The 22903-nt window shown below is 53.9% G+C and overlaps 1 protein-coding gene across 6 annotated transcripts in view; it reads left to right on the top strand.

Annotated features, from left to right (window-relative positions):
• Positions 1 to 9722, top strand: part of UBR4 (ubiquitin protein ligase E3 component n-recognin 4) — a 141478-nt gene extending 131756 nt beyond the window's left edge. For all 6 annotated transcript variants that reach the window (XM_003934946.4, XM_074380168.1, XM_039473494.2 and 3 more), the window contains 4 exons: positions 1725 to 1949; positions 5535 to 5625; positions 6693 to 6855; positions 9331 to 9722. In XM_003934946.4, coding sequence (XP_003934995.2) covers positions 1725 to 1949; positions 5535 to 5625; positions 6693 to 6855; positions 9331 to 9395 — 544 coding nt within the window. In that variant the 3' untranslated portion in view covers positions 9396 to 9722. The remainder of the gene's footprint in view (positions 1 to 1724; positions 1950 to 5534; positions 5626 to 6692; positions 6856 to 9330) is intronic.
• Positions 9723 to 22903: the final 13181 nt, after the last annotated feature.

The following is a 22903-nucleotide window of genomic DNA, read 5'->3' as shown; positions in this document are numbered from 1 at the left end:
TATTTTTTCCTTCCCTCCCATTTCCTTGTGAGATAAAAGGCTGACCTCGAGACCATAGGCTTCATTGTTAAAACACACAGGGGCAGGTTGACATCAGAATGCATTACATCATCTGCTGAACTACTTAAGACTGGCGGCACAGACCTTCCCACTGTCCAAACTTTCTTCCTCTAATCAGTGTTCCTGGGGCCCTGGACAGAGCCCTTGGTGACTTTAGTTGTCAGTATGTTTCTGAAAAGCCAGACATTGGTAATTAATGCTCAAGTCCCTTAATTAGAGAGGGAATTGGCTTTCTTGAAGTTACTTTGGTCAGCCAGAGGCTGACCCAGAAGCTTCACAAAGAGGCCCTGCTTCTCGGTCTGTTTGTGAACTGTTTTCCGATTGACAGCTAGCCAGTTGACATTGGTGGAAGCTTGGTCACAGGGGAGTTGAGGGCCTTTGGTGGAATATTGTGTATGGAGGCAAGCATGTCACAGCATGGCCACCGTAAACCAGACCAGAGCCTGAGGAGGTCCTGCGGTGGCCAAAATCCTCAGATTCCTCACAGGGCTGGAAGATCAAGTTGAGTGTATCTATCCATGCCCATCTGCAGGCAGTAGAAGCAGGCAGGGTGTCCTTGCATCCTCTCCTCCTGCTGTCCCAGAGTCCAGCCTCTGTGCTTGGGCCACCTGTAGCCTGGTAACTTGGGTTCTAGTGTTGTGCTTGTCGTCACCCATTGCCCCATGGAGTTAGGATAGGGCATCAAGCATTCACAGCATGAGAGCACTGTCCTGGTTCTAAGGAGAGAGTACACCCAGAAGTGTGTCATCACGAAGGACTTAAGTTACCTCTCAGTGCTGATTCCGTGGCCTCTTGTCAAAGCATGGAGAAGGAGGTAGGGTCAAGATGGACAGGCTTCCTGGCTTCAGAGCCCAGCTCTTTCCCATTGTGAGACTTTGGCAAAATTCTTACCTCCTGTGTACTGCAGTTTCCCTTTTCTTTCAAATTGGGATAGTGGTGGTACCTGTCCCGTAGAGTTCTTGTGAAGACCAAGTGAAATAATCCCTGTAAAGCACTTAGAGCAGTGCCTGGTACTGAGTTTGCTGTTATCATCATCATCATCATCATCATCATCATCGCAACTTAGGACGCATGAGGACAAGAAGCAGTGCTCATCGGGAAGAAACTGTTTTAGCAAAGGTGGGAGGACCTAGAGCGTAAGAAGACAAACCGGAAGAGGGAGCCTAGGAGAGGAACCACATGCAAATTTAGTGCAAACTTTGTCAACGTAACAAGAATGTGGAGCACAGGAGTCCGGCTGTGGATCCGCCAGGGAATCTTGATTCATTTTTCGGCCTCATCACATACTAGCTTGGTGGCTTTGGGCAAGTCACTTCACTCTTCTGGGCCTCTGGAGTTATTAGCACAGTTCCATGTTGGGGTTTCGTGAATGTCCGTGATTTATGGTGCTCAGGAACCAGTAGTTGGCCTGGAATTGTGTCAGACTGGAAGCAGGAGCCAGGGAAGAAGGGAAGATGCCTCAAACAAGGGCCTGGAAGGGGGAAGAAGGGCATGGATTGTCAGAGAGTGGGAGGAGTAGTCAAGGATGGGGTAGGGAGTGTTCAGTAATCCAAGCACTCAGCAAATGTCACAAGACAATGACACATTGAGCAAATTCTTCCCACTCTTGCTGCCAGGCCCTGCTTCCACCCCCCTTTTATTTTATCGTGCCCCTTTTCTTCTAGAACCCGAGCAACTTCCCGAGAAGAGAAGAACCTCCAAGGCTTTCTGGAGCAGCCCAAGGAGAAGTGGGTGGAGAGTGCCTTCGAAGTGGACGGGCCCCACTATTTCACAGTCCTAGCCCTTCACATCCTGCCCCCTGAGCAGTGGACAGCCACACGTGTGGAAATCTTGCGGAGGCTGCTGGTGACCTCGCAGGTCCGGGCAGTGGCTCCAGGTGGAGCTACCAGGTCAGTACCTGCTTCAGGAAGCTGTTGCTGATGACTTCCGAGAGTTGGTGTTGAAAAGCTGCGTAGCGGTACTCATGTGCTAGGTGAGGGCATGCTTTGTGACTGTGGCAGTTAGCACCAGCCTTCTCCCTTCTCAGTCAGTCACGTCGAGAGTCTAGGCTGATGGCCAGCAGTTGCCTGGTCACTTCTGGGTGTTGTGTTCAGCTACTAGCAAGGTAGAGCCAGGCTTACCTGCTGTAGAAAATGTTAGAGAGGAGGGCAGCCAGGCACAGGGTGATGCAACCCATGAGACGATCAGAGCTGGCAGGGGCTAAGAACACTAGTCAGGTTTTCCAAATCTTGCTGGCCTTGGCGTAAACCAGGAAAGTTTCGGTGTGGCCACATGGGATATTTTTCTTTTTTGAGAGGGAGTTTCACTCTTGTTACCCAGGCTGGAGTGCAATGGCGCGATCTCGGCTCACTGCACCTCCGCCTCCTGGGTTCAGGCAATTCTCCTGCCTCAGCCTCCTGAGTAGCTGGGATTACAGGCACGCACTACCATGCCCAGCTAATTTTTTTTTGTATTTTTAGTAGAGACGGGGTTTCACCTTGTTGACCAGGATGGTCTCGATCTCTTGAGCTTGTGATCCACCTGCCTCGGCCTCCCAAAGTGCTGGGATTATAGGCTTGAGCTACCGCGCCCGGCCGACCACATGGGATATTTTTCTAATAATTAAAGCTCGTTGTCATTCTCTTTCCTTGATTATGTTCATATCCCATGCATCCCTCATTCCATGAACCTTTCTTCTTCTAGACTATTCTCCTATACATGTGGACACTTCCCCAAGAAAGCGTGTCAGGAAGGAAGTGGTCTTTGTTTTATGACCTGGGCTGTGATTTGGGTCAGACGGGAAGTGTCTTGAGAGAAATGGCTGTAAACAACCACCCCAGCAGCTCTTTGAGGACCCATGTGGATTGGGCAGAGGGGACTCCAAGGGTACCACTTGGGCTGCCAGTGACCCCAAACAGTCTCTCCCTGTCCTGGGGAGCTACAGAGCAGACTCTCGGTTCGGCATTTTGCTTCTGTCCCTCGAGTGAAATGTTCCTCTGCTTCATTTCTGGAAAATCTGGAATTCTGCTTTAGTTCAGGATTCAAGGGATCGTGTCTACATTTGTAGGCCAGCCAGGGAGCAGAGGGAAACTTTTAGGGCCCTGAAGACAAGCCAAATGGAAATAGCTTGTGCCTTCACTGGCACACCTGGTGTCTTTATGTCCATTGCTCTGATTTATCAGGCACTGCTGATCTGTGGGCACTTGCAGCCCCCAGAGAGCCTGGGTTGGAGCTGTACTGTTGCATCTGGCCTGTACCAGATCGTTTGTGGAGAGTGGGAAGGGGCAAGTCTTGTTAGATTCCTAGGTAACCCCTGCCCCAATTCCTAACATATCACTTTCCAGTATTTCCCAAGAGCCTGAATTAATAGTTAACTAGCTGCCAGAAATCAGAAGTTAGATCTTGAGAATACTAAGTTGATAAGTCAGGCTCAGCCTGCATCCATTTGCTGCATCCACAGCAATTTGAGTGGCCATTTATTGGGCACAGTCTCTCCTGGCAGGTGTGAAATCTGAACCCACAGGAGCTGTTTTGCTCTCAGTCAGGAGACTAGCATTCATTACTGTCCCAGGCAGTTAAGGAAAAGCTGATTTGGTCACAGCTTAATTAGGAAATCCAGTGTGAGTTACATTCATGAGTTGCTGTTTTCTCTGTAGCAGTTTAGTCACCTTTACTAATTAGCCTTAAATAATTAAGTTGGGCAGGGCCACTCAAGATTGCTGCTTACCAAAGCAAAACAGCCACAGCACAGGGCCAAACATGGCCATGGTCCGGGGCTGTGAGCCCGGTACTCATCAGGCAGACTAGGAAAGGCACTGAGAGTTTCCTGATACTGGGAGGAGACCCATGGAGTAGAGCCCACAGCAGGAAGGGCGTTTAGAGGTATCATCCCAGCGCTGGGGCAGCCTCAGTGGTGGCAGTCTCTGTCCTAAGTCTTGTAAGTCATGGGGTGAAGGGCAGTAGCAGAGACACAGAAATGGAGCTCCGCAGAAGCTGGCCTCCTCTGCACGTTTGACATTCAGAAAAAAGATCCTCTGCCAGGAACTTGCAAGTACGGAAACCTGGGACGTTCTCAGGCTTCTATCAGAACTTGATCTGTTCTCTTACCTGCCAGGGTGCAGAGGTACAGAGAAATGGATTCTTGCCCTCATCCGCGGGTCCACCTTCTAGGACTGTAGGCTGCAGTACTGTCACATGAAAGCAGGGGAGAAAGTGGGGGCTTGGGAAGGTACTGGGGCAGAGGGAGGCCACAGGAAGTATATTTTAGTGGAGAGGGAATTGTCCTCACTTATTATTTGTTTTTTGTGACTTATTATTTGTTTTTTGAATGCAGGTGTGGATGGCCTGTCTCATGCTAGGCAGTCCCTTCACTTGAGGCCTATAGTTTTAGCTTCTGTAATAAATGCCATCTGTGTTGCCTTCTTTTTATGATTCTTATATATGCCCATGCATTTTAATACTAAACATTTTAATACATGTCCCTTTAGTGATGGATGAGTCCCAGTGTGTTCTGAGATGCAGAATACTCCGTGACAAGGATTCACCCAGGCTTTACTTGCTTATTACAGATATGATGGCTATTGGCAGACAAAACCTCCATAGAGCTTGGGTGGTAGAAACTGAATCCCAACACTGATATTTCACTACCTGTGCCGAGGGGAGCCTGGTCTTTCTGTATTTCATACTAGCTCTACCTGGTGTAATCATCCCTCAAACCAAGAGTGCCTACTAAGAAGGCAGTGGACACTGTTAGAGGCAGCTCCTCACCCTGCTGCCCCATATTCCAAGAAACTGGTTGGTCTTTAATCCTGAACTGAATCACTGGATTAAGTAGCAACGATACTGGTTAGAAATAATGGGGTGTGGTGAGCAGCTTGGATTATCCCAGGATTTGGGTGATGTCAGGGTGGCTGCATGCTCCATCTTACACGTTACCATTGCTTCACACCAAGTTCCTGGCAGCTTGCTGCTGTGTAACACAGCACATGTTTGACAAGTTACTGTGTTTGACTCGTTTAAGAAATGTCTGTGTTTGCTGGCTTTTAAGAAATGTCTCCTGGTGGGAATGTAAAGACTGAATTGGAACCTTGTTTCCTACCTCATTTATCAGGTCCCATCAAATTCCAAGAACTTGCGGGGCCCAAACACAAGGGACTCGTAGGACTCCTTTGCCTTTCTTTGAGTCAGTAGCCTTGTGTCTGTCACATCTGCCCTGGTTATGTCTCCCCCAGTTCCGTTTTACCCTGATCTGGAAGATGAGCACTGAGAGACTCAGGTGAATTTCATGGAGCTTTTTTATAATCAATCAACTTCTGGGTCGCAGGTTCCAGAGGTTCTTGCCCACAGTTGCCATTTTCCAAGCAGAAGGCGAGTTGCTGGAACTACGAGACACATAGACCACTGTGACTCTCCCCTTGCTCCCAGAATACCTTGCTCTGTCCTTGTGAGTGTCCTCCTATGGACTTGATGTGATGGAATTGGATTTTCTTTTCCAGGCTGACAGATAAGGCAGTGAAGGACTATTCTGCCTACCGTTCTTCCCTTCTCTTTTGGGCCCTCGTCGATCTAATTTATAACATGTTTAAGGTAAGGAGGCTGTCAGAGGCCCAGTAGCTTTCAGCAAGGGTGTAAAATGTCTGCACTCCTGTCCCTGACCCTGCCTCAGCGCCCACATGGCTGCTCCTCTGCTGGCTTAGGGGCACTTCGTTCCTAGAAACAAATAGCCCCAACTGTGGGAGGGATTGACGCTGGCAGCCTTGCGCCTTGCGCCTGAGAGGTACATTGTGAAGTACATTTGTTTTTTTTGTTGCTGTTGTTTTTGAGATGGAGTTTCACTTTTGTTGCCCAGGCTGGAGTGCAGTGGTGCAATCTTGGCTCACTGCAACCTCCACCTCCCAGGTTCAAGTGATTCTCCTGCCTCAGCCTCAAGTAGCTGGAATTACAGGTGTGCACCACCACACGTGGGTAATTTTGTATTTTTAGTAGAGACGGGGTTTCACCACGTTGGCCAGGCTGGTCTTGAACTCCTGACTTCAAGTGACCCACCCACCTCAGCCTCCCAAAGTGCTGCTATTACAGGCGTGAGCCACTGTGCTCAGCCCACATTTGTAGCTGAGATCACTCCTGCCACCTGCCCCTGAGTCTGCTCCAGGCTCACCTGTGCAGGAGGACCTTCCCTCCTGGGTCTCTCTTTGCTGCTCTTGCCACGCCATTGGGATAAGCTCTGTTGCCCTGAGTGAGTCTGACTTACCACAGCCAGCTTAGGTAACAGGACCCTCCTCTCTGCCTTGAGAGAATCTGAGTTTTTGAGTTGGTTCCTTTCATCATCGGAATGAAACAGCTCTTGGAAGCACATCGACAGGTCCCTTTGTTCTGGGGGATGCAGATGGGAAGTCTACAGGAGCGAATGCAGCCACTTGTTGGAGCTTGTAGGTTCAGGTGACACAGCGCCTAATAAGGGAGCCCTAGGAGGAATGAAGTGAAATTCTGTTGTTCCTGGAGACAAAACACACGCTCCAGGGTGTATGTTACTATGCTTTGACGTAGGCTGGGAGCACTGTCCTTCGAGGGGCTGAAACGGCCTGCCTGGCTTGAGGCGGAAGATGAGGCAGCAGTAGGTAACCTACCTCCCTGTCTCCTGTTGATTCTTGTAGAAGGTGCCTACCAGTAACACGGAGGGAGGCTGGTCCTGCTCTCTCGCTGAGTACATCCGCCACAATGACATGCCTATCTACGAAGCTGCCGACAAAGCCCTGAAAACCTTCCAGGAGGAGTTCATGCCGGTGGAAACCTTCTCAGAGTTCCTCGACGTGGCTGGTCAGTGTCAAGGTTTTATCTTTTAAAGATCCTCCGCCGCAAACCCCCATGTCTTCCTCAGCATGAGACAGCCTGTCAGCTGCCACCAAAAGCCCTGGGAAAGATGTGTACATAGCAAGTCACCAGGAACAAGAACAGCAGCTCTAACTTGTACTGAGCACTCCCTCTCCCAGTATGGTGCTGTTCACTGGACGTGCTCGGCCCTCGGGGCAACCCTGTATGAGGCGGGAGCTTTGGTTATCCCCATTTTATAGATGGGGTAAATGAGGCTTTGAGCATCAACTACGTGGCCAAGGGAGCATAGCTAGAAAGGGACCGTTTTTGAATCTGTTTCTAATGGCAGTTCAGAGAATTCACATGCAAATGGGAATACCCCTGTTTTCCTCCTGCGTCTGATGTTACAGCTGCCCCCAGGGAGACAAGGGCAACCAAGCAGGGCCGCTCTGAACCGTGGGCATGGGAGACGTCGTCAGACAGTTCCTTATCCCACTGCTAGTAAAATTGGAATTCTTTGTATAACAGATTTGTCATTCTGATTGCAAACAAACACATTAGAATTGGTTTGGATTTCATAACCAAGTACCAAGTGACAGCAGGGGAGGTGACCCGGCCCATGCCTGGGAAATCCATGTAGGGTTAAAAAAGACAGTGCCCTCTCGGGGTGTGGGCACTGCAGCATTATGGCCCCTGTCAGCAGGGGAGGTGACCCGGCCTATGCCTGGGAAATCCACGTAGGGTTAAAAAACACAGTGCCGTCTCAGGGTGTGGGTGCCGCGGCCCCTGTCAGAGCGCCCTCGCTGTGAAGGTCAGCTCCCCAGAGCCAAAGCACAGGTAACCAAACCTGCCAGCTTTTTTTTTTTTTTTTTTTTTGCCAGCTCTTTTTTGTCAACTTGTTTCACTTTCTTCTGATGTTCATTGTGGGAATTTTGTAAAGTATAAAGAAGCAGGAAGACACACTCCCCCCAGATCCCACTCTTAGGAGAATGTCTCTGCTAACGTTTTCTCTGTGTTGTTATCCTCTGGGAATGAGACCCACTAAAGGGCCAGAGTGTAGCTCAGTGTGAAACCCTCTTTCTTCCCAGCTCAGAGCCAGCTGACCGATTCTCCCAAAAAGCCCTGCCCCTCTGCAGTGGCCGCCACTTGCAGTGGCCTCAGTGGAGGCTCTGTGCTTGGATGGCCTTTGTCAGCTTGGTGCCCGCCTCTACGTCTGGGCGGCTTGCGCTAACGCTGCTCACCTCCCTGTGTGTGTTAACCCTACCACCTCCACCTCTTCACAGCTCCGCTGGCACCGTTTCGATCTAGATGTTTAACCAGCATGATACCTTAGTACATGCATTGCTTTCTTCCCAGAAAGTCAGCCCTGGGAACAGGTGGGCTGCCAAAGTGGTCAGTGCTGGGCCCTGTGCCTGTGGCATGAGCCTGTGTCCGTGAGAGTGTGGAAGTTGGAGCCAGTGAGAGGAGGAGGAGGTGGGCAGGGGAAGGAGGGTCCCCTGGGCTCCAGCTCCATGCCAGCCCTGAGCTGGTGGCAGCATCCCTGGCCTGCAGCCGGGGAGAGTCAGAGCCCTTTCCAGGACTCTTTCCAGGTAGCGAGCCTCTGTGCCTCCCACTCCTAGGTCAGGTTTTGACAGCACCACTTTATTACTTTGTTTAAGCTGTTAGAAAATTTGAGAACAGCAGACACACCCAATTCAAACGTGAGAACAAAAACACCTTCCAAAGCCAAGTGGGGATGATCTGAGCCGCTCTCCTTCCTTGAGCCCAGATGCCTGGGTGCTGACTTCAGTTCAGAGGCTGCCAGGCCTTTGCGGTTAGCAGCTCCGTGGCTGTTGTACGAGAAGCTTCGGTGTCTCCTGTCCTCTGATCGGTGATGGAGGTGTGGGGCTACCGAGGCCTTGGTGCAGCTCGAGCACCTTCTGTGTGTGAGGAACTTGCACACGCAGGGCCTCATTTAATCCCTGCAGTGGGGCCGCAGGGCTTCTCCCTGTCTGTTTGATGGTTGAGGGATTGGAGCTCCTGAGCTTTGACAGCCTGCTCAGGAGCCCAGGACCCACCATCGGATCGGAGCTCAGAAGAAGCTGGGGTCCTGCTACCCTGCTGTACTCCTCCCAGCCCGCAAGGGCAGGGCCTTCTTTGGTCCCAGCTCCTTTTGAGAAGATGGTTAAGACTGCAGGCACTCTCCCTTCAGAACCTGCCTTCCCTTTCGCACTGGGGGTCAGTGGATTTGCACATCCCTGGGTGTCCCCGAGCCAGGTGTGGCCTCTGCCACTTGACCCACAGCAGCAGTGCCTGCTTCCTACGGAACAGGGTTTTGCTTGATGACTGTCTCCCCAGTCATGCTGGTATCCAGTGAGCAGCCGGGCCAGAGCTTGTCGGGGCACAGTGGTTTGTGCTCTGCTAGATGCGGCAGCTGTGACTCAGGGGGATTGAGGGCTGCATGCCCGCTCCTGATGCGCCTCTGCCTGCTGTGCTTTGCAGGTCTTCTATCAGAAATCACCGATCCCGAGAGCTTCCTGAAGGACCTGTTGAACTCAGTCCCCTGACCACCACACAGAAGCTGCAGTGGCGAAGATAGAAGCTGGCCTGCCTTCCAACCTCTGTTCTCCCTCCTTGTGCGTTGAGTTCCCCCTGCGGGATGCTGCATTGTGACCCCGCCCTCCCCTCTCTCATTTTTCTTGGCGTGGCTTGGGGTTTTTAGGCTTCCTGTTTTATCTTGTGTGTGTGGTGCACTAGCTATGAAGTTGTCTGTAACCCAAGCCATCTACCGGCCTGTGCATACCTAGGAGCCGTGAGTTGCCCTGGCCAACTTCATACTTGAGTGTGCACATCTTGAGGAATAAACAAACGACTTAATACACATTGAAAAAGAAGGTGTTGCCTGCTGCTTCAGCTCGTCCTCGGTGGCACTGGCCACATGGTTTCCCTTGAATGCACAGCCGTTTCCTGCATCAGCACGGGAAGACTCATGTCCGAGTCAGCCTCCAGGCCCGCTGTCAGCACTATATAGAACCTGTCTATTCTTGGCCAGCGAATTGGGGCACCACATTTGATGGTTATGGTTTTCCCCAAAACAAAGCCCATGCCTTGCTCTTGATTTTTGGCTTTAAGAGCTGGAACCCAAAGACATGTGGAGCCCAGTGGTTTTTAGTCCTGGGCTGAAGGGAGGCTCCATGGAGCGGGGCAGTCTTGTTGGACCACAAAGGCCTTGGGAGAATTTGACATTCTCATGCTAGCCATGAATCAGGAATCCCTTGGTGACTTCTCTTCAGGACTGTCATATTAAGAGAGGCCTGGGACAGACTTAGGATTAGAATAAAGAGCATGGCTGCTATTTATATTGCCAGGCACCCAGTATGTCTTAATTCTAATCTGTTCAAGAAAAAGGGCCCATGAGCTAGAGCTGCCCGCCCAAGGGCTCCCAGCCAGGGGCTGTGGAGTTGTCGGGTTTGTGCCTCTGAAGCTGTGTCCTGACCGCCATGGCTGCTGCTCCTGGAGGCCTCTGAGACCTGCTCCCCTACATTCATGGGCAGCAGGATTCCCCAGAGCCTCTCCCCAGCCTTCGGGAAAAGCTTCACCCAGATGTTGTCTCGTAGGAGGGAGAGCTCGCTAATGCCCATCTCTTGTTCTTTGCGGGCCACTCAGCCGACTGACATCAGCCTCCCCTGTCTGGATGGCCAGGCAGTTTCTGTGGCTCATTCCTTAAGGCAGATCATCTGGGACTCAGGGGTGGTTGGCGGGGGGAGGTGGCAGTGGTGGTGGACAGCGGCCTCTAGGCTCCTGTAGACTTCCACAACCAGGACTTCACGTCCCTCCCCAGAGCCCTTGACTGGGCAACCACAAGCAGGCATGAGTGTCGTGCCTGGACTAAGCTGGAGAGACAGGGTGTTTGTGGCAAGGGCCCAGCTGGAAACCCTGGCCGACTATGCATGTGCTGGCTTGCATGAGCACACTTCAGTGTTTGTGTTGGGGACACTGGGCTTCTGAGAGACTGGCATGGCTCCATGGAGCGGAGCAGCATTGCACTCACTCGTTTGTTCTGATCCCAGCTCCACCGCCTGCTGTGTCTCCAGACTCCTCACCTGTAAAATGGGATCTTGGTGTCTTTGTGGCAGAGGATGCTGAGGTTTCCATGAGCCAATCTGCCTGCCATGTAGGAACTAGTAGCTTCTCTTACTGTTAGTGAACTTGTTTTAGTCCAAAGGAAGGCACCCATACCTCAGGTGAAGTCCAGGTGAGTTCAGTGAGGACGATGGAGACCCAGGTCTTGGAACCTTCCACCTCATGCTGGGAATGCCACGGGCTCGCTCCCACTGCGTGTCTGTGGTCGCCCACTTTCTGGTGGTCTCCGAGAGACCGATTCGGTGTTAGGAGTCTGTGATCGTTATTACATAACCTCCTTGTGAGGAATAAAGTGGAGCAGCCTCATCCGGGACAGCAAAGCAAGGAGGGAGCATGGGGAGCAGCCTCGTGAGCAGGTGGCGTGAGGCCTGCGCGGCAGAGGCCGGGCTCCCTGCTTCATGTGGCACAGGAAGGCTCAGCGCGTCTGTCATCACACCTCAGGGCAGTGAGTGTGGACCTGGTGCCTTCAGAAGCCCGCCCAGGGCCTGCTGCTCTGACCCGAAGAGGTGGCGTCACCAAAGCTCATTACAAGGTGTTTCCTTATTTTTGTCTGCCCTGCATTTGTTTTATTTCTTGCAAAGGCCTCAGAGGATGTTGGCTCCAGCTCAAATGCATTTTGTTTTCACTGTTAGAGCTTCTCCTGGTGTCTGCACCAGGGTGCTTCCAGTGTCTCTGCCAAGCTCCAGACAAGCTGCTAACACAGCAGCCATGAGGTCTGTGACAGGTTCCAGGGGTGCTTTCAGCCTTCCCCAGCAGGAGGGGAGACTGGTCTGGGGAGAGAGCCGCACCTCTGCAGGCCCAGGTCTCACGATAGGAGCATTGAAGGGCACCGAGCAAAAAGCCACTTAGCCCTCCCCTGTCCTGCACCAGTACCTCGGCCCATTGCTTCTTGGGTCCCTGTCTTTCTCAACAAGCAGCCCCAGTTGGGGAATGAAGTTGATTCTGGACTGGCTACGTCTAATGATGGCTGCAATTTTAATCCCAGAAAGTCCGAGTTCAGCGATCGAACTGGGGAGGCAGCCTTAACACCTTCCTTGTAGAACGGCCGGAGCCTCTGGCATGCCTCAGTCAGCAGCCGCCCTGGTGCCTGGCCGTCCAAGTGTGTTGATGTCAGAGGTGAAAAGGGAGGCCCTGCCTGCACCTTCCCTCCCCAGGGGTGTTTGCTGGGACACCAGGGGCTGTGCTGGGTTCTCTGCATTTCACTCTTGCATCACCTCTGTATGTTAGGTGGTGGAATTTCTGCCTTACCAATAGGGAGGCGGCCTCCAGTGGAGGTAACTCGCCTGCTAGGGAGTCGGGAGCTGAGGGGTCTGTGGGATTCCAAAGGTGACTCTGGGTCATGCAACTTCATTTGTTCCTTCCAGCATGTAGCAAGTGTCTCCTCGGTGCCAGGGACTTACCAGAGGCCAAGGGTACAGCGTGCATCAAACAGGCTCTGTCCTCAAGGAGAGGAGAGAGTCAGAACTGAGGGATTCCACGGACATAAGGTGTGAGGTGGCTGTGTAGACAGCAGGGACAGACTGTGGCTGGCATGCAGTTTATGTGGGGTGGCTGGGTTGGTCCGCGACCAGCTCCAACCTGCCCATGGCCAGATTCTCACACCCGATTGCAGCGGGCATCCTCTGGTCACTTGGCAAACTTCAGCTGGGTACGTAGTCTGTGCTTGGCTGTTAGCATGGGGTCCCCTTGGGGGACTGGGAGAAGCCAAAAAAGAGACTTACTCTGCTCTCTAGACTGTAGAATATAGCCCAGAGCCAGCCACTTCCCACCACCTTTGCACCCAGACCCAGCTCCTGGATCTCCCCTTCCTTCCCCACTGCAGTCCATTCTCCAGCACCCAGAGCAGTCACTTACAAACACGGTGCAGGCGGTTGCCCTGCAACTCTCCTCCCAGACCCTCTCCAGCCTCCCTTCTCCCTACTCCCTCTCAGCCCCGCTCCACGCACTCGCTCCCTGCTTCACGCTTTGTCCCGTTAGCCCAGATGTTTGTGTGGCTCCTCTCCTCCCTCCACTCAGGTCTCAGAGATGCCCTGGAGCCCCTCTCTGTGAGAGCAGTGCCCTCCGGGGCCCTCTGCTCCTGCCTGCCCTGTTTCGGTCCTTTCCACCAGCCTCGTGCAGCTGTGGTCAGCTCACACGTTCATGCGCATGTCCCGCTCATCATCTCCCTCAGCTGCATCCTGCTCGTGGCTTTTATTTCCTGCTGCATCTGCAGGGCCTAGAACAGTTCTTGGTGCATAGAGGACACTCAGGGAGTGTTTGACTGAATGCTGGGGCTACGTCAGGATCTCCCAGGGAACAGTCAGCCATCTCCACAACCCTATGCCTGACTCTGGGATGGTGGGCAGTAAATCCAAACCTGATTCCAGTGACAGGCTGGAGCCAGAGGGCCCGTGAGGGCGCCTCCCCACCATCCCCTGCCCTTTGTTGTTCCTGCAGCAAGGCTGGGCTGAGCCCCTGGAACATGGTGGAGGCAGAGCTGGCTCAGACCCAGGCTGGAGTGTCCAAGTCAGGGCTCCCGCCGGGCTCCTGCTCCAGGCTGTACCCCTTCCTCCTCCTGCCACAGATTACCTCGGCAGGGCCATTCCTCTGCCTGGAGCTAGGTCTGGTCTCCCACACTATAGCAAGTCCTTTTCAAGCCAGAGTGGTTCCCAGCAGCACCAAGACGATGGCAGAGATGGACAAGGTAAGTCCCCAGACTGAGCTCCCTGGAGCTGGCTGCTGACGCCTACCTGGGGCGAGGCCTGGGCGAATCCCCTGCCTTCTCTTGGTGCCCTTGGTCTTCTTTCTGCCCCCAGCCTGGCTGGTGGCTCAGATGCAATAGGGGCAGAGCAGCCTCTGAACAGGAAGGGAACCTCAGGCCGGCCTTTATTCAGGGCCTGCATGAAGCTGATGCTTCACTTGCTGCACGTCCTTCCACCCTTGCGGCCGTCCAGAGCAGCAGGTGGATCCCCTTCTCCACACAAACAGGTGCGGAGAGGCTGATGACCCACCCAGGCTCACACAGCGAAGGGTGGAGCCACGATGAGAACTCATGTGTGTTTGGCTCTGAAAGCCCCTCTTCAGAGAAAGCATTGCCGACGGCGGGGGAGGGGGAGAACTGGCTGCTGTTAATGCTGGGGTGCGAGGACCAGGAGGAAGAGGGTGAAGACTGACTTGGGGAGTGTGACCCAGTTTCCTCCCTCCCGTCCCCATGGCCAGCGGAGGCAGCCTCAGGGCCGCATACCCGAGGATGCAGCCGAGAGGTACATATCCTAGCACTGCATTGCATGGGCTCTGAATTTGGGGTGCCACTCCCCATCAGAGGGCAAGGGCCGCATGGTGTAGAGGCAAGATCAAGGGCTCAGAGGGAGCCCAGCTCTGCTGTGGGACTGCAGCAAGCTTCCTACCCTGTCTGTGCAGGTGAGGATTCAGGGAACAGATGCAGAAGGTCCTAGAACCTAGCACAGCCCAGGCACAACTGGCCTTAGCTGTGACCGTCAGTGCTACTGTATCAGTGTGTCAAGGAATCACAGATGACAGGGCTTGGTGGCTCACGCCTATAATCCTGGCACTTTGGGAGGCCAAGGTAGGTGGATCACTTGAGGCCAGGAGTTTGAGACCAACCTGGTCAATGTGGTGAAACTCCATCTCTACTAAAAATACAAAAGTTAGCCTGGCATGGTAGTGGGTGCCTGTAATCCCAGCTACTCGGGAGGCTGAGGCAGGAGAATTGTTTGAACCCTGGGAGGCGGAGGTTGTAGTGAGCCGAGATCACGCTACTGCACTCCAGCCTGCTCTATCAAGAGCAAGATTCCATCTCAAAACAACTGGAATCACAGAATGTTTGGAGGAGGATCCTTTGATCTCCACATCACCCCTGTCCTTGTCTTATGGGTGTTAGGACAGATACCCACCCTGACACACACACACGCGCGCGCGCACGCGCACGACGTGCACGGCTTCCAGGCATGCACGAGTTCAGTTGCTTTGGTTACATCTGTTTGCTTTTCGTGGTTTATTTCTGTCTCTCTGCTCTGTTTCCTGCCCTGGGGGGGGGAGCTACTCCCTTCCTACCCCTCCTTATCGATTGCTCAGTCTTGGAGCTTGGCCTGGTCCCCGTGTATTGCCAACTCACCCCCTTGGCCTCCTTGACAAGCTGGGAGAAGCTGAGCAAGGCATGTGCAGAGGCAGAGCCGTCTCCGCTGCCGCCGGGCCGTGTCGGAGGGACCCCACCCTCCAGAGCATCAGGACCCCAGCCTGGGAAGGGCAGGCTGTCAGCTGCCATCTGCTCTGGTAGCTGCCCCTGGCCAAGGTGGCCGGGGTCAGCACCTGCTGCATTTCACTCTGTGCCCTTTGCCCTGACTTCAGAGCTTGAAGGTGAACTCTGACCCCTTCACTCTAGGGTTGGGGACAGTGGGCACAGGGAGCAGGAGGGGACTTGCCTGAGGCCCCCTATTTGCAGTCCATAACTCTTTCCCACATGGCACACAGGCCAACAGGGTCCCGGACACGTGGGGCCTGGCAGTGTTCCAGGTGGGCACCCAGAGGTATGATGACTTCCTGGAGGAAAGAGTGGGATGGGAGGTGCCCGGCTTGAAGTGTGGAGGGAGCTGGTTCTGATCCATCAAAGTGTTGGATCGGGTATGAAGACAAGTGTCCTGCCAGCCCACCTCTTCTGGCTACTCCGGGCTCTAAGTCACTGCTGACCGCAGGCCACAGGCTTCCTCCTGAGGGATGTGGGGGTTCCACCCTCTGGAAGCCACCTGGGACATTGCCAGAGGTTGTCCAGGCCTCTCGGGAGTAGACAGATGAGCTCCTGGGCACTGGGGTGAGGAAGCCGTGGGGAGAGGTACCTAAGGCCACCATCTCTGACAGTGGTAGGGCCCACAGGGGGCATGGAGCAGCAGAATCTGTGCTTTGCTGGGTTTCTGAGTCCAGGGGCCTGGGGACAGGACAAGAATTAGCCCCAGGTGCCAAGTTTACAGGGGGAAATCATCCAGAGCCCCAAACTCTCACACAGGGTGGGAAGCAGGAGTGTTCTGGGCATGCGCAGGAGTGAAGGGCACAGGGTCTTAGGCTCGCTGTTCTTTGGACTCTGTCCCTTGGGTCCCGCTGCTGCCTTTGCCCAATGACCTTACCACCCCATCCACCCCTTGTGTCCATAAGCCAGCTTGGTCCCTACAAGAGGTCCTGGCTGGACCCCCAGTTAGGTTGTTCTGGCTTCAGAGATCTGGGAACCGCTCCACAGTCACATTTACTGAGCGTGCACTCCCGCAGAATCACCACGCCTCGCGTGATCTCGAGTCCCTGGTACTGTTGTTCTTCCTGTTTTACTGATGAGGAACCTTAGACTCAGAGAGGCAAACTCACCTGCCCAAGGCAACACGGCCCATAAGTGAGATGGAGCCCCGCTCTGCCCAGCCAGCCTGAGTCCTGCTGCTTCACCTGGTCCTGCTCCCCATCTGCTCTGGGCATGGATTGGGTTAGATCATCCCAGCTCCCAGCAAGAAGGCACAGCTCTGGGAGCCAGGGCTTAGCCAGGTGCCCGGCAGGCAGGCAGGCAGGGCAGCTGCAGCCAAGGGAGAGCTGGCTGCAGGCAGGGCAGCTGCAGCCAAGGGAGAGCTGGCTGCAGGCTGGGAACCATGCTTGGGGCCCCGGGGACAAGGTGCAAGGCCCTGGGGACCAGCTCCAGGCTGGGATGACAGTGAGCTCTGTGGGCTCTCATGCCAGAACAAACAGGGTAATTAGGAGGTGGCTTTTGTTTGGCGGGGCCTGAATGCTGGGCTTAGAGCTGCGGCCGCTTCAGCCTCAACCCCCTCATGTGGCGGGAATCTGCTCGTTCACAGGGACAAGGTTACATGTGGAGTGTGACAGCAGACAACAGGACAGTGCCACTCTGTTTTCTCACCCAGCTTCAGAAGTGGTGGCTGGAGGGCTGCTGCTTTTCACAGCACAGTGTGACCCCCTCCCTCCCCTCCTCTTCCAGCAGCCAAAAGGCTCCAGCCACCTCAAAAGCGATCACAGGGGTGGCCCGGGCTACCGGGCATGGGCCCAGCACCTTCGCATTTCTCTCCCTCTGGTTTCTGCCTCGGGGCCCCACATGGAACCCACTGTGCAGGGCTGCATTCCGTCCCCTGTGATCGTGCCCTGTGTCACCTCTCTCTGAAGCAGGCACTATTAATCCCATTCCAATGAGGGGATAGGGGCTCAAGGCTGAGGCCACCTCACTCAAAGGAGGGGCTCGGGTTAGGGGTGCCGGGTGAAATGCAAGGTGCCAAGTGCAATCTGAATTTCACATCAACAACAAACACAGGTAAGCCTCTGACGGTGGCGGGGCCCACCGCGGGTATTGGGCAGCGGGATCTGTGCTTTGCTGGGTTTCTGAGTCTGGTGGGCTGGGACAGGTCCAGAATTAGCCCCAGGTGCCAAGTTTATAGGGGCATCAGCCAGAGCCCTGAATTATTACAGGCTTTTTTTTTTTTTTTGAGACAGAGTCTTACTCTTGTGCCCCAGGCTGGAGTGCAGTGGCACCATCTTGGCTCACTGCAACCTCCACCTCCCGGGTTCAAGATTCAAGCAATTCTCCTGCCTCAGCCTCCTGAGTAGCTGGGACTACAGACATGTGCCACCACATGTGCCCAGCTTAATTTTTGTATTATTAGTAGAGACGGGGTTTCACCATGTTGGCCAGGATGGTCTCGATCTTCTGACCTCATGATCTGCCTGCCTTGGCCTCCCAAGGTGCTGGGATTACAGGCGTGAGCCACCCCACCCAGCCATTATTCCAGTCTATAATATGGACGATACTAAAAAAAACTACTCATCATTTCTCTGAAATTCAAGCTTACCTGGGCAGCCTGTATTTTTACTGACTGAATCCGGCGGTCCCAGCACAGGTGCTCACTGGACGCTCTGAATAAAGCCAGCTCAGGCCCTGACCTCGGGGTGAAGCAGGAGTGGCCACAAGAAACAGACCTCTTGGACACTGAACTAGAAAGGAGGAGGTGTTCATGATGATGCCTGGGAGCAAGGCTTGATATTTTGTCCAAACGGCCAAGCTCCCCAACAAAGAGGAGCTCTGCCCATACATAGGCTTACACTCTAGATATTACACGTGAAAGGATCTTAGGTTTACAGCCTTAGAAATTTCATGTGAAAGGGTCTTGGGTTTACAGCTTTAGAAATCACATATGAAAGGGTCTTAGGTTTACAGTTTTAGGAATTACATGTGAAAGGGTCTTGGGTTTACAGCTTTAGAAATCACATATGAAAGGGTTCTGGTTTCCGGATGCAGGAGTGGGTTGGGGATTTGATCTTGTTTTAAGTAAAAACAGTGTCTTCCGGAGAGATTCCCCCGTACCACACCTGCGATCTTCTAGGAAGGGGATTTAGGAGGCACCAGTCAGCCAGCCTTTTCTTCTATTGAAATGCAGTGTGGAGGTCAAGGCGGAGGTGGTCCTAGATGCTGGGGTCTCCTTCCTCAGGGGAGCCCCCTCTGCTTCAGCGGGAGAGACAAGTCCTAGACACAGGTCTCCACGTGGAGAGCAGCTTCGCATGTCTGGAGACTTTCAGGTCCACAGGCCTGGAGTGTAAGGAATGGGGACATCGAGGGGCCTCAAGTGCTATGAGCAGGGGAGGCAGGTTCCAGAAGCCTTGGTTCCTGCCTTTCTGCAGGGCTCCCCTCCACAGGACTAGGCTGCCACAGGATTGCTCCAGGTGGCTCCCAGCCCCGCCCTGCCTCCTCTCTCTGATGCCACTCCCTGCTCTGCCCACCACATCTGCCAGCTCTGCATGGGGCCCTGAAGTCAGGGCTGGGTGGCTCAGTGGTTGAGGTTGGAGTCTGGAGCCAGATTGGGTTCGGGGCTGGCTGTACGGCAGCCTTTACCTGGCCAGGCCTTTGGTTTCATGTGTAAGGTGAACATGCCTCATTGGGTTCACAAGAGCCTCGCACGGAGGCGGCTCTGGAGGGGTGTCATTGGGTTATGAAGGACCTGCCCCTGTGAAGAGCCTTCACAGAAGTGGCTTTGGTTCTGTCTAAGGAAAACACAGCTGACAGGGGGCTCCCACAGTGACCAAGAGCTGTTTGTAGGTAGTGAGTCCCCTGTCATTGGAGGTATCCAAGCAGAGAGGCCTATATACTGGCCACACCTCAGATGTGTCACTTGGGAGGTGACAATGTCAACAGTCATTTCCAACTCTCTGGGTTGGGTGGCAGGTGGAAGTTTCAAGGGCTTTGGCGTCAGACAGTTCTGGGTTCTAATTCTGGCCACGGACCTTGGACCAGCTGCTTCCCTGGCAACCTCAGTTTTGTCCCTTGTAAAAGGCAGTCGGCAGCCTTGCCTCCCAGGACAGATGTGACCATGTTCGCAAAGTGCCTGGCTCCGAGCAGGTGCCAAGGAGTTGTGGGTTCTAAGACGATGGCATCTCCCCGATGTGGGAACAGACGCTTCTGAGAAGCCTTCCAGGGCCTGGCTGCGAGCCACCCCGTCCCCCTCCCCTGTTACCCTGGCTGGCGCCCCAGCCACAGGGTTGGACTGCGGTAAGAACGGCAGACAGGTTTCTCAGAATCCAAAGAGGACCTGGGGACAGCAGCAGCTCAGAGGGGACAGCCCTCTGCCTCCTGGGGCTTGACATTCCAGGGTGGGGACTGTGGGACTCAGAGCCTGGGCTATGCTTGCCTTCCTCCCAGGGAGGGCAAGGCAGCCTTGAACCAGTTGGGTGGCAGGGATGGCCGCAGGCTGGGCTTTCCTCCCTGCCATGTCGTGCTGCTCTGAGCACTGCACAGGGTCTCTTCTGGCCTGGGAGAGCCATCAGCACAAGGCAACTGGCATGCACATGGCTGTTTCCATTCCATTAACTCCTGGAGGGTGGCAGACCCTCAGGGGTCAGGTTCAATCAACCTCAGACAGGGAAACTGAGGCCCAAGAGGGACAGGACCTTGCACGAACTCATGGTATCGGGCACTACCAGGCCCACAGCCTCATCAGAAGTGGGCGTAGGTGCTGTTCAGACCAGGGCTGGGCCGCCAGCTGCTTCCCACACCACAATTACCTGCCAAGGTGTGCCTCGCTTCGTGGGAAGTGCTTACGGGGAGTTTCATCCTATAACCACCCCACGAGGCTGGCACTATTATCCCCATCTTACAGACAAGGAAACTGAGGCCACCCCGTCTGAAGTGACACAGCAGGGATTTAAGTCCAAATCCATGAGCATCCCCTCTGCCACCTCTTCCTGGTCCTCAGCCCAGCTGGATACTATCTGGGAAATATACAGACTTGGCTGGCTAGGACTGTGAGGACAAACATGAAGAACTTACTGTCCCAGAGGCGGACCTGGCTGAAAGTGGCAGATCAATTCCAGCAGGGCTTAATGGCTGGCAGATCTGGCCTGCTTTTGGACAGCCAGCAAGGAAGAATGGTTTTTACATTTGTAAAGGGCTGAGAGAATATGCGACAGATACCATAGGTGGCCCCCCAAGCCTAAGGCATTTTCTACTTGGCCATTTCCAAGAAAAATTGCTATGCCCTGGCTGAGAGAAAGGCTGACCCAGGGATCTATGGAGGATTACAGGGGAGAGACACAGGCTTGGGAACCCCCGCCCCTGCCCCTGTCCCAGTGGCCATCCTCCAGGACACCTGCCTATCTCTCTGCTAACACCAGGGAGGGAGGCAGCTCAGGGGGAGGAGACTCGCCTTGGGAGTCAGACAGACAGGGTTCCAGGTAGAGTTCTGCCTCTTGCTGACTGTGTGGCCTTGGGCACGTGAATTCACCACTCTGAACCTGTTTCCTCATCTGTAAAACGGAGATGATAATACTTACCTCTAAGAGTTGGCAGGGCGCAATGGCTCATGCCTGTAATCCCAGCACTTTGGGAGGTTAAGGTGGGCGGATCTGTTGGGTCTGACCCGCAGAACCTGACCCAGTGACGGATAAACAAATGCACTCAGATGCAGATATCCAGTGAAAGAGTGGGCAAGGGGTCCAGGCCACTCATAGACACTGAGGAGGGTGCTGTAAAGAGTCAGCAGCTGCAGCCCTTACAAGCTAGCACTGCAGGCATTTATTCAGTATAGATATAATGACAAAGGCTTTGAGTCCACATACATGTGGATAATTAACACAGTCGCCCTCCGGCAGAGAGCAGTCCTACAGATGATCAAAGGCCAGGTTCCGAGGCCTAAGTAAACTAACGTATCTAGATCAGTTTCTTTACATTCCTTAGTTATCTACCTTAAGCTTTCAGGCACTGGATAAGAGAAGCTGGCTGCCTTCAGCCAAATCCTGTTCCAAGGCTTTTTCAAGACCCTCTGGCCTTCCAAGAAGGTTTGTGTCCATTTTACAATTTTCCCCACTTCCCTGACAACTCTTACATGGATCACCTGAGGTCAAGAGTTCAAGACCAGCCTAGCCAACATGAAAAAACCCTGTCTCTACTAAAAATATAAAAATTACCCGGGTACACACCTGTAATCCCAGCTACTTCAGAGACTGAGGCAGGAGAATTGCCTGAACCTGGGAGGTGGTGGTTGCAGTGAGCCAAGATGGTGTCACTGCATCCAGCCTGGGTGACAGAGCAAGACTCTGTCTCAAAAACAACAACAAAAGAGTTATTGTAAGAATAGAGATGTTTACCAGTAACAGCAGCAGTCATGGAGCTGGCAGGCTGCTTGGAGAGCTCTGTGTTTCACCTCCTGGTCTTCATGACTGCCTTAGGAGTCGCTCTCCAGGTGAGGAAACTGAGCCTTGGAGAGCTCTAAGGACTTGTCCAAGGTCACCAGACTGGTGACAGGATGACTGCCAAGCTTACCCACTGCACCCCTCACTGTCTCATCCCTGAGGGGATGTTTCATCCCTGAGACATGCCCAGGCTCTATCTCAGGGAACAAGAGGGCACTAATGTCACCGCCTGAGGGTGGAGCAGCTGAGAGGAACATGGCAGTGAGTGGCAGAAGACCCAGTGCAAAGCGGCCTGGAAGGTTAGGGGAACTCGCTGTGGTGCCCTTGGCAAGTCCAGGGGCAGGGTGGCCCCAGGAGTCTCACCCAACGACTTAGGCCCACAGGAGCCCAGGTCTTTGAGGAGTCTGTGGGCTCTGTCCCCAGGCCAGTGTCCCTCAGGGCCCCGAGGAGGTCCAGAGGAAGCAGGGCTTGCTGGTCTCTGAGTCCTCTTCTCACGATAACTCTCCTGGAAGTCCCTACAAGCGTCCCCTCACCCCACCTCCTGGGGTTGGCAGGATAGGTATCTGAAGCCCCTGGGAATGCCTGTGGCTGGGCAGCAATGCCAGCGACTGTCCACCCCGGCCACCCAGCATCCCTCCCTCCCTTCCTTTGTTAAATGAACTGGTCAAGACAGGCTGCCACACTCTAGACACAGGACATGACTGTGTCCATGGCCACCACTGCCGCCTGCCCCTACCTAGATCCCACTTCTTTGCATTACTGGCTCTGGGGTCAAATCTGCACAGGTGCATCTGACTGGCTAAGCCAGGTCCCATGACCATGCAGCTGCAAAGGAGGCTGGGAAAGCACTAGAGGATCGTGTGGGCGTGGCCTCCTCTAAGTCACAGGTGGCAGGTCCCAAACCAGGAAGTGGTCTCAGAGGCTGAGTTGCCACCGCCCACCAGGCAGAAGTTCAGCTTACCCAGCCATGAACTTGAAAAACAGAGATAGGATTTTACAGGGGAGCTTTGGTGTCAGACCAGCTCTGCCACCTGGCATGCTGAGCACCCTGGGCAAATTGCCTAGGGGCCTCAGTTTCCTCATCCCTAAAGAGGGGGTACTAATACCTTCGGGAGGACTGAGTGAGATTATGGCCGCTAAGCACTTAGCACAATGCCTGACAAGCCAGCGGGACCCATCATTAACGATCACACGACTGTTATTGTAAGCCACAGCACCTGGCACAAGGCGTGACCAGCAGACATCCACTGAGGCTGTTCCCAGTCCTGCAACACAA

The sequence above is a fragment of the Saimiri boliviensis genome, chromosome 11 (genome assembly GCF_048565385.1).
Source record: "Saimiri boliviensis isolate mSaiBol1 chromosome 11, mSaiBol1.pri, whole genome shotgun sequence".
Classification (NCBI taxonomy): Eukaryota; Metazoa; Chordata; class Mammalia; order Primates; family Cebidae; genus Saimiri; species Saimiri boliviensis.
The sequence above is the reverse complement of the archived record's forward strand: the minus strand, read 5'-3'. Positions and strand labels throughout refer to the sequence as shown.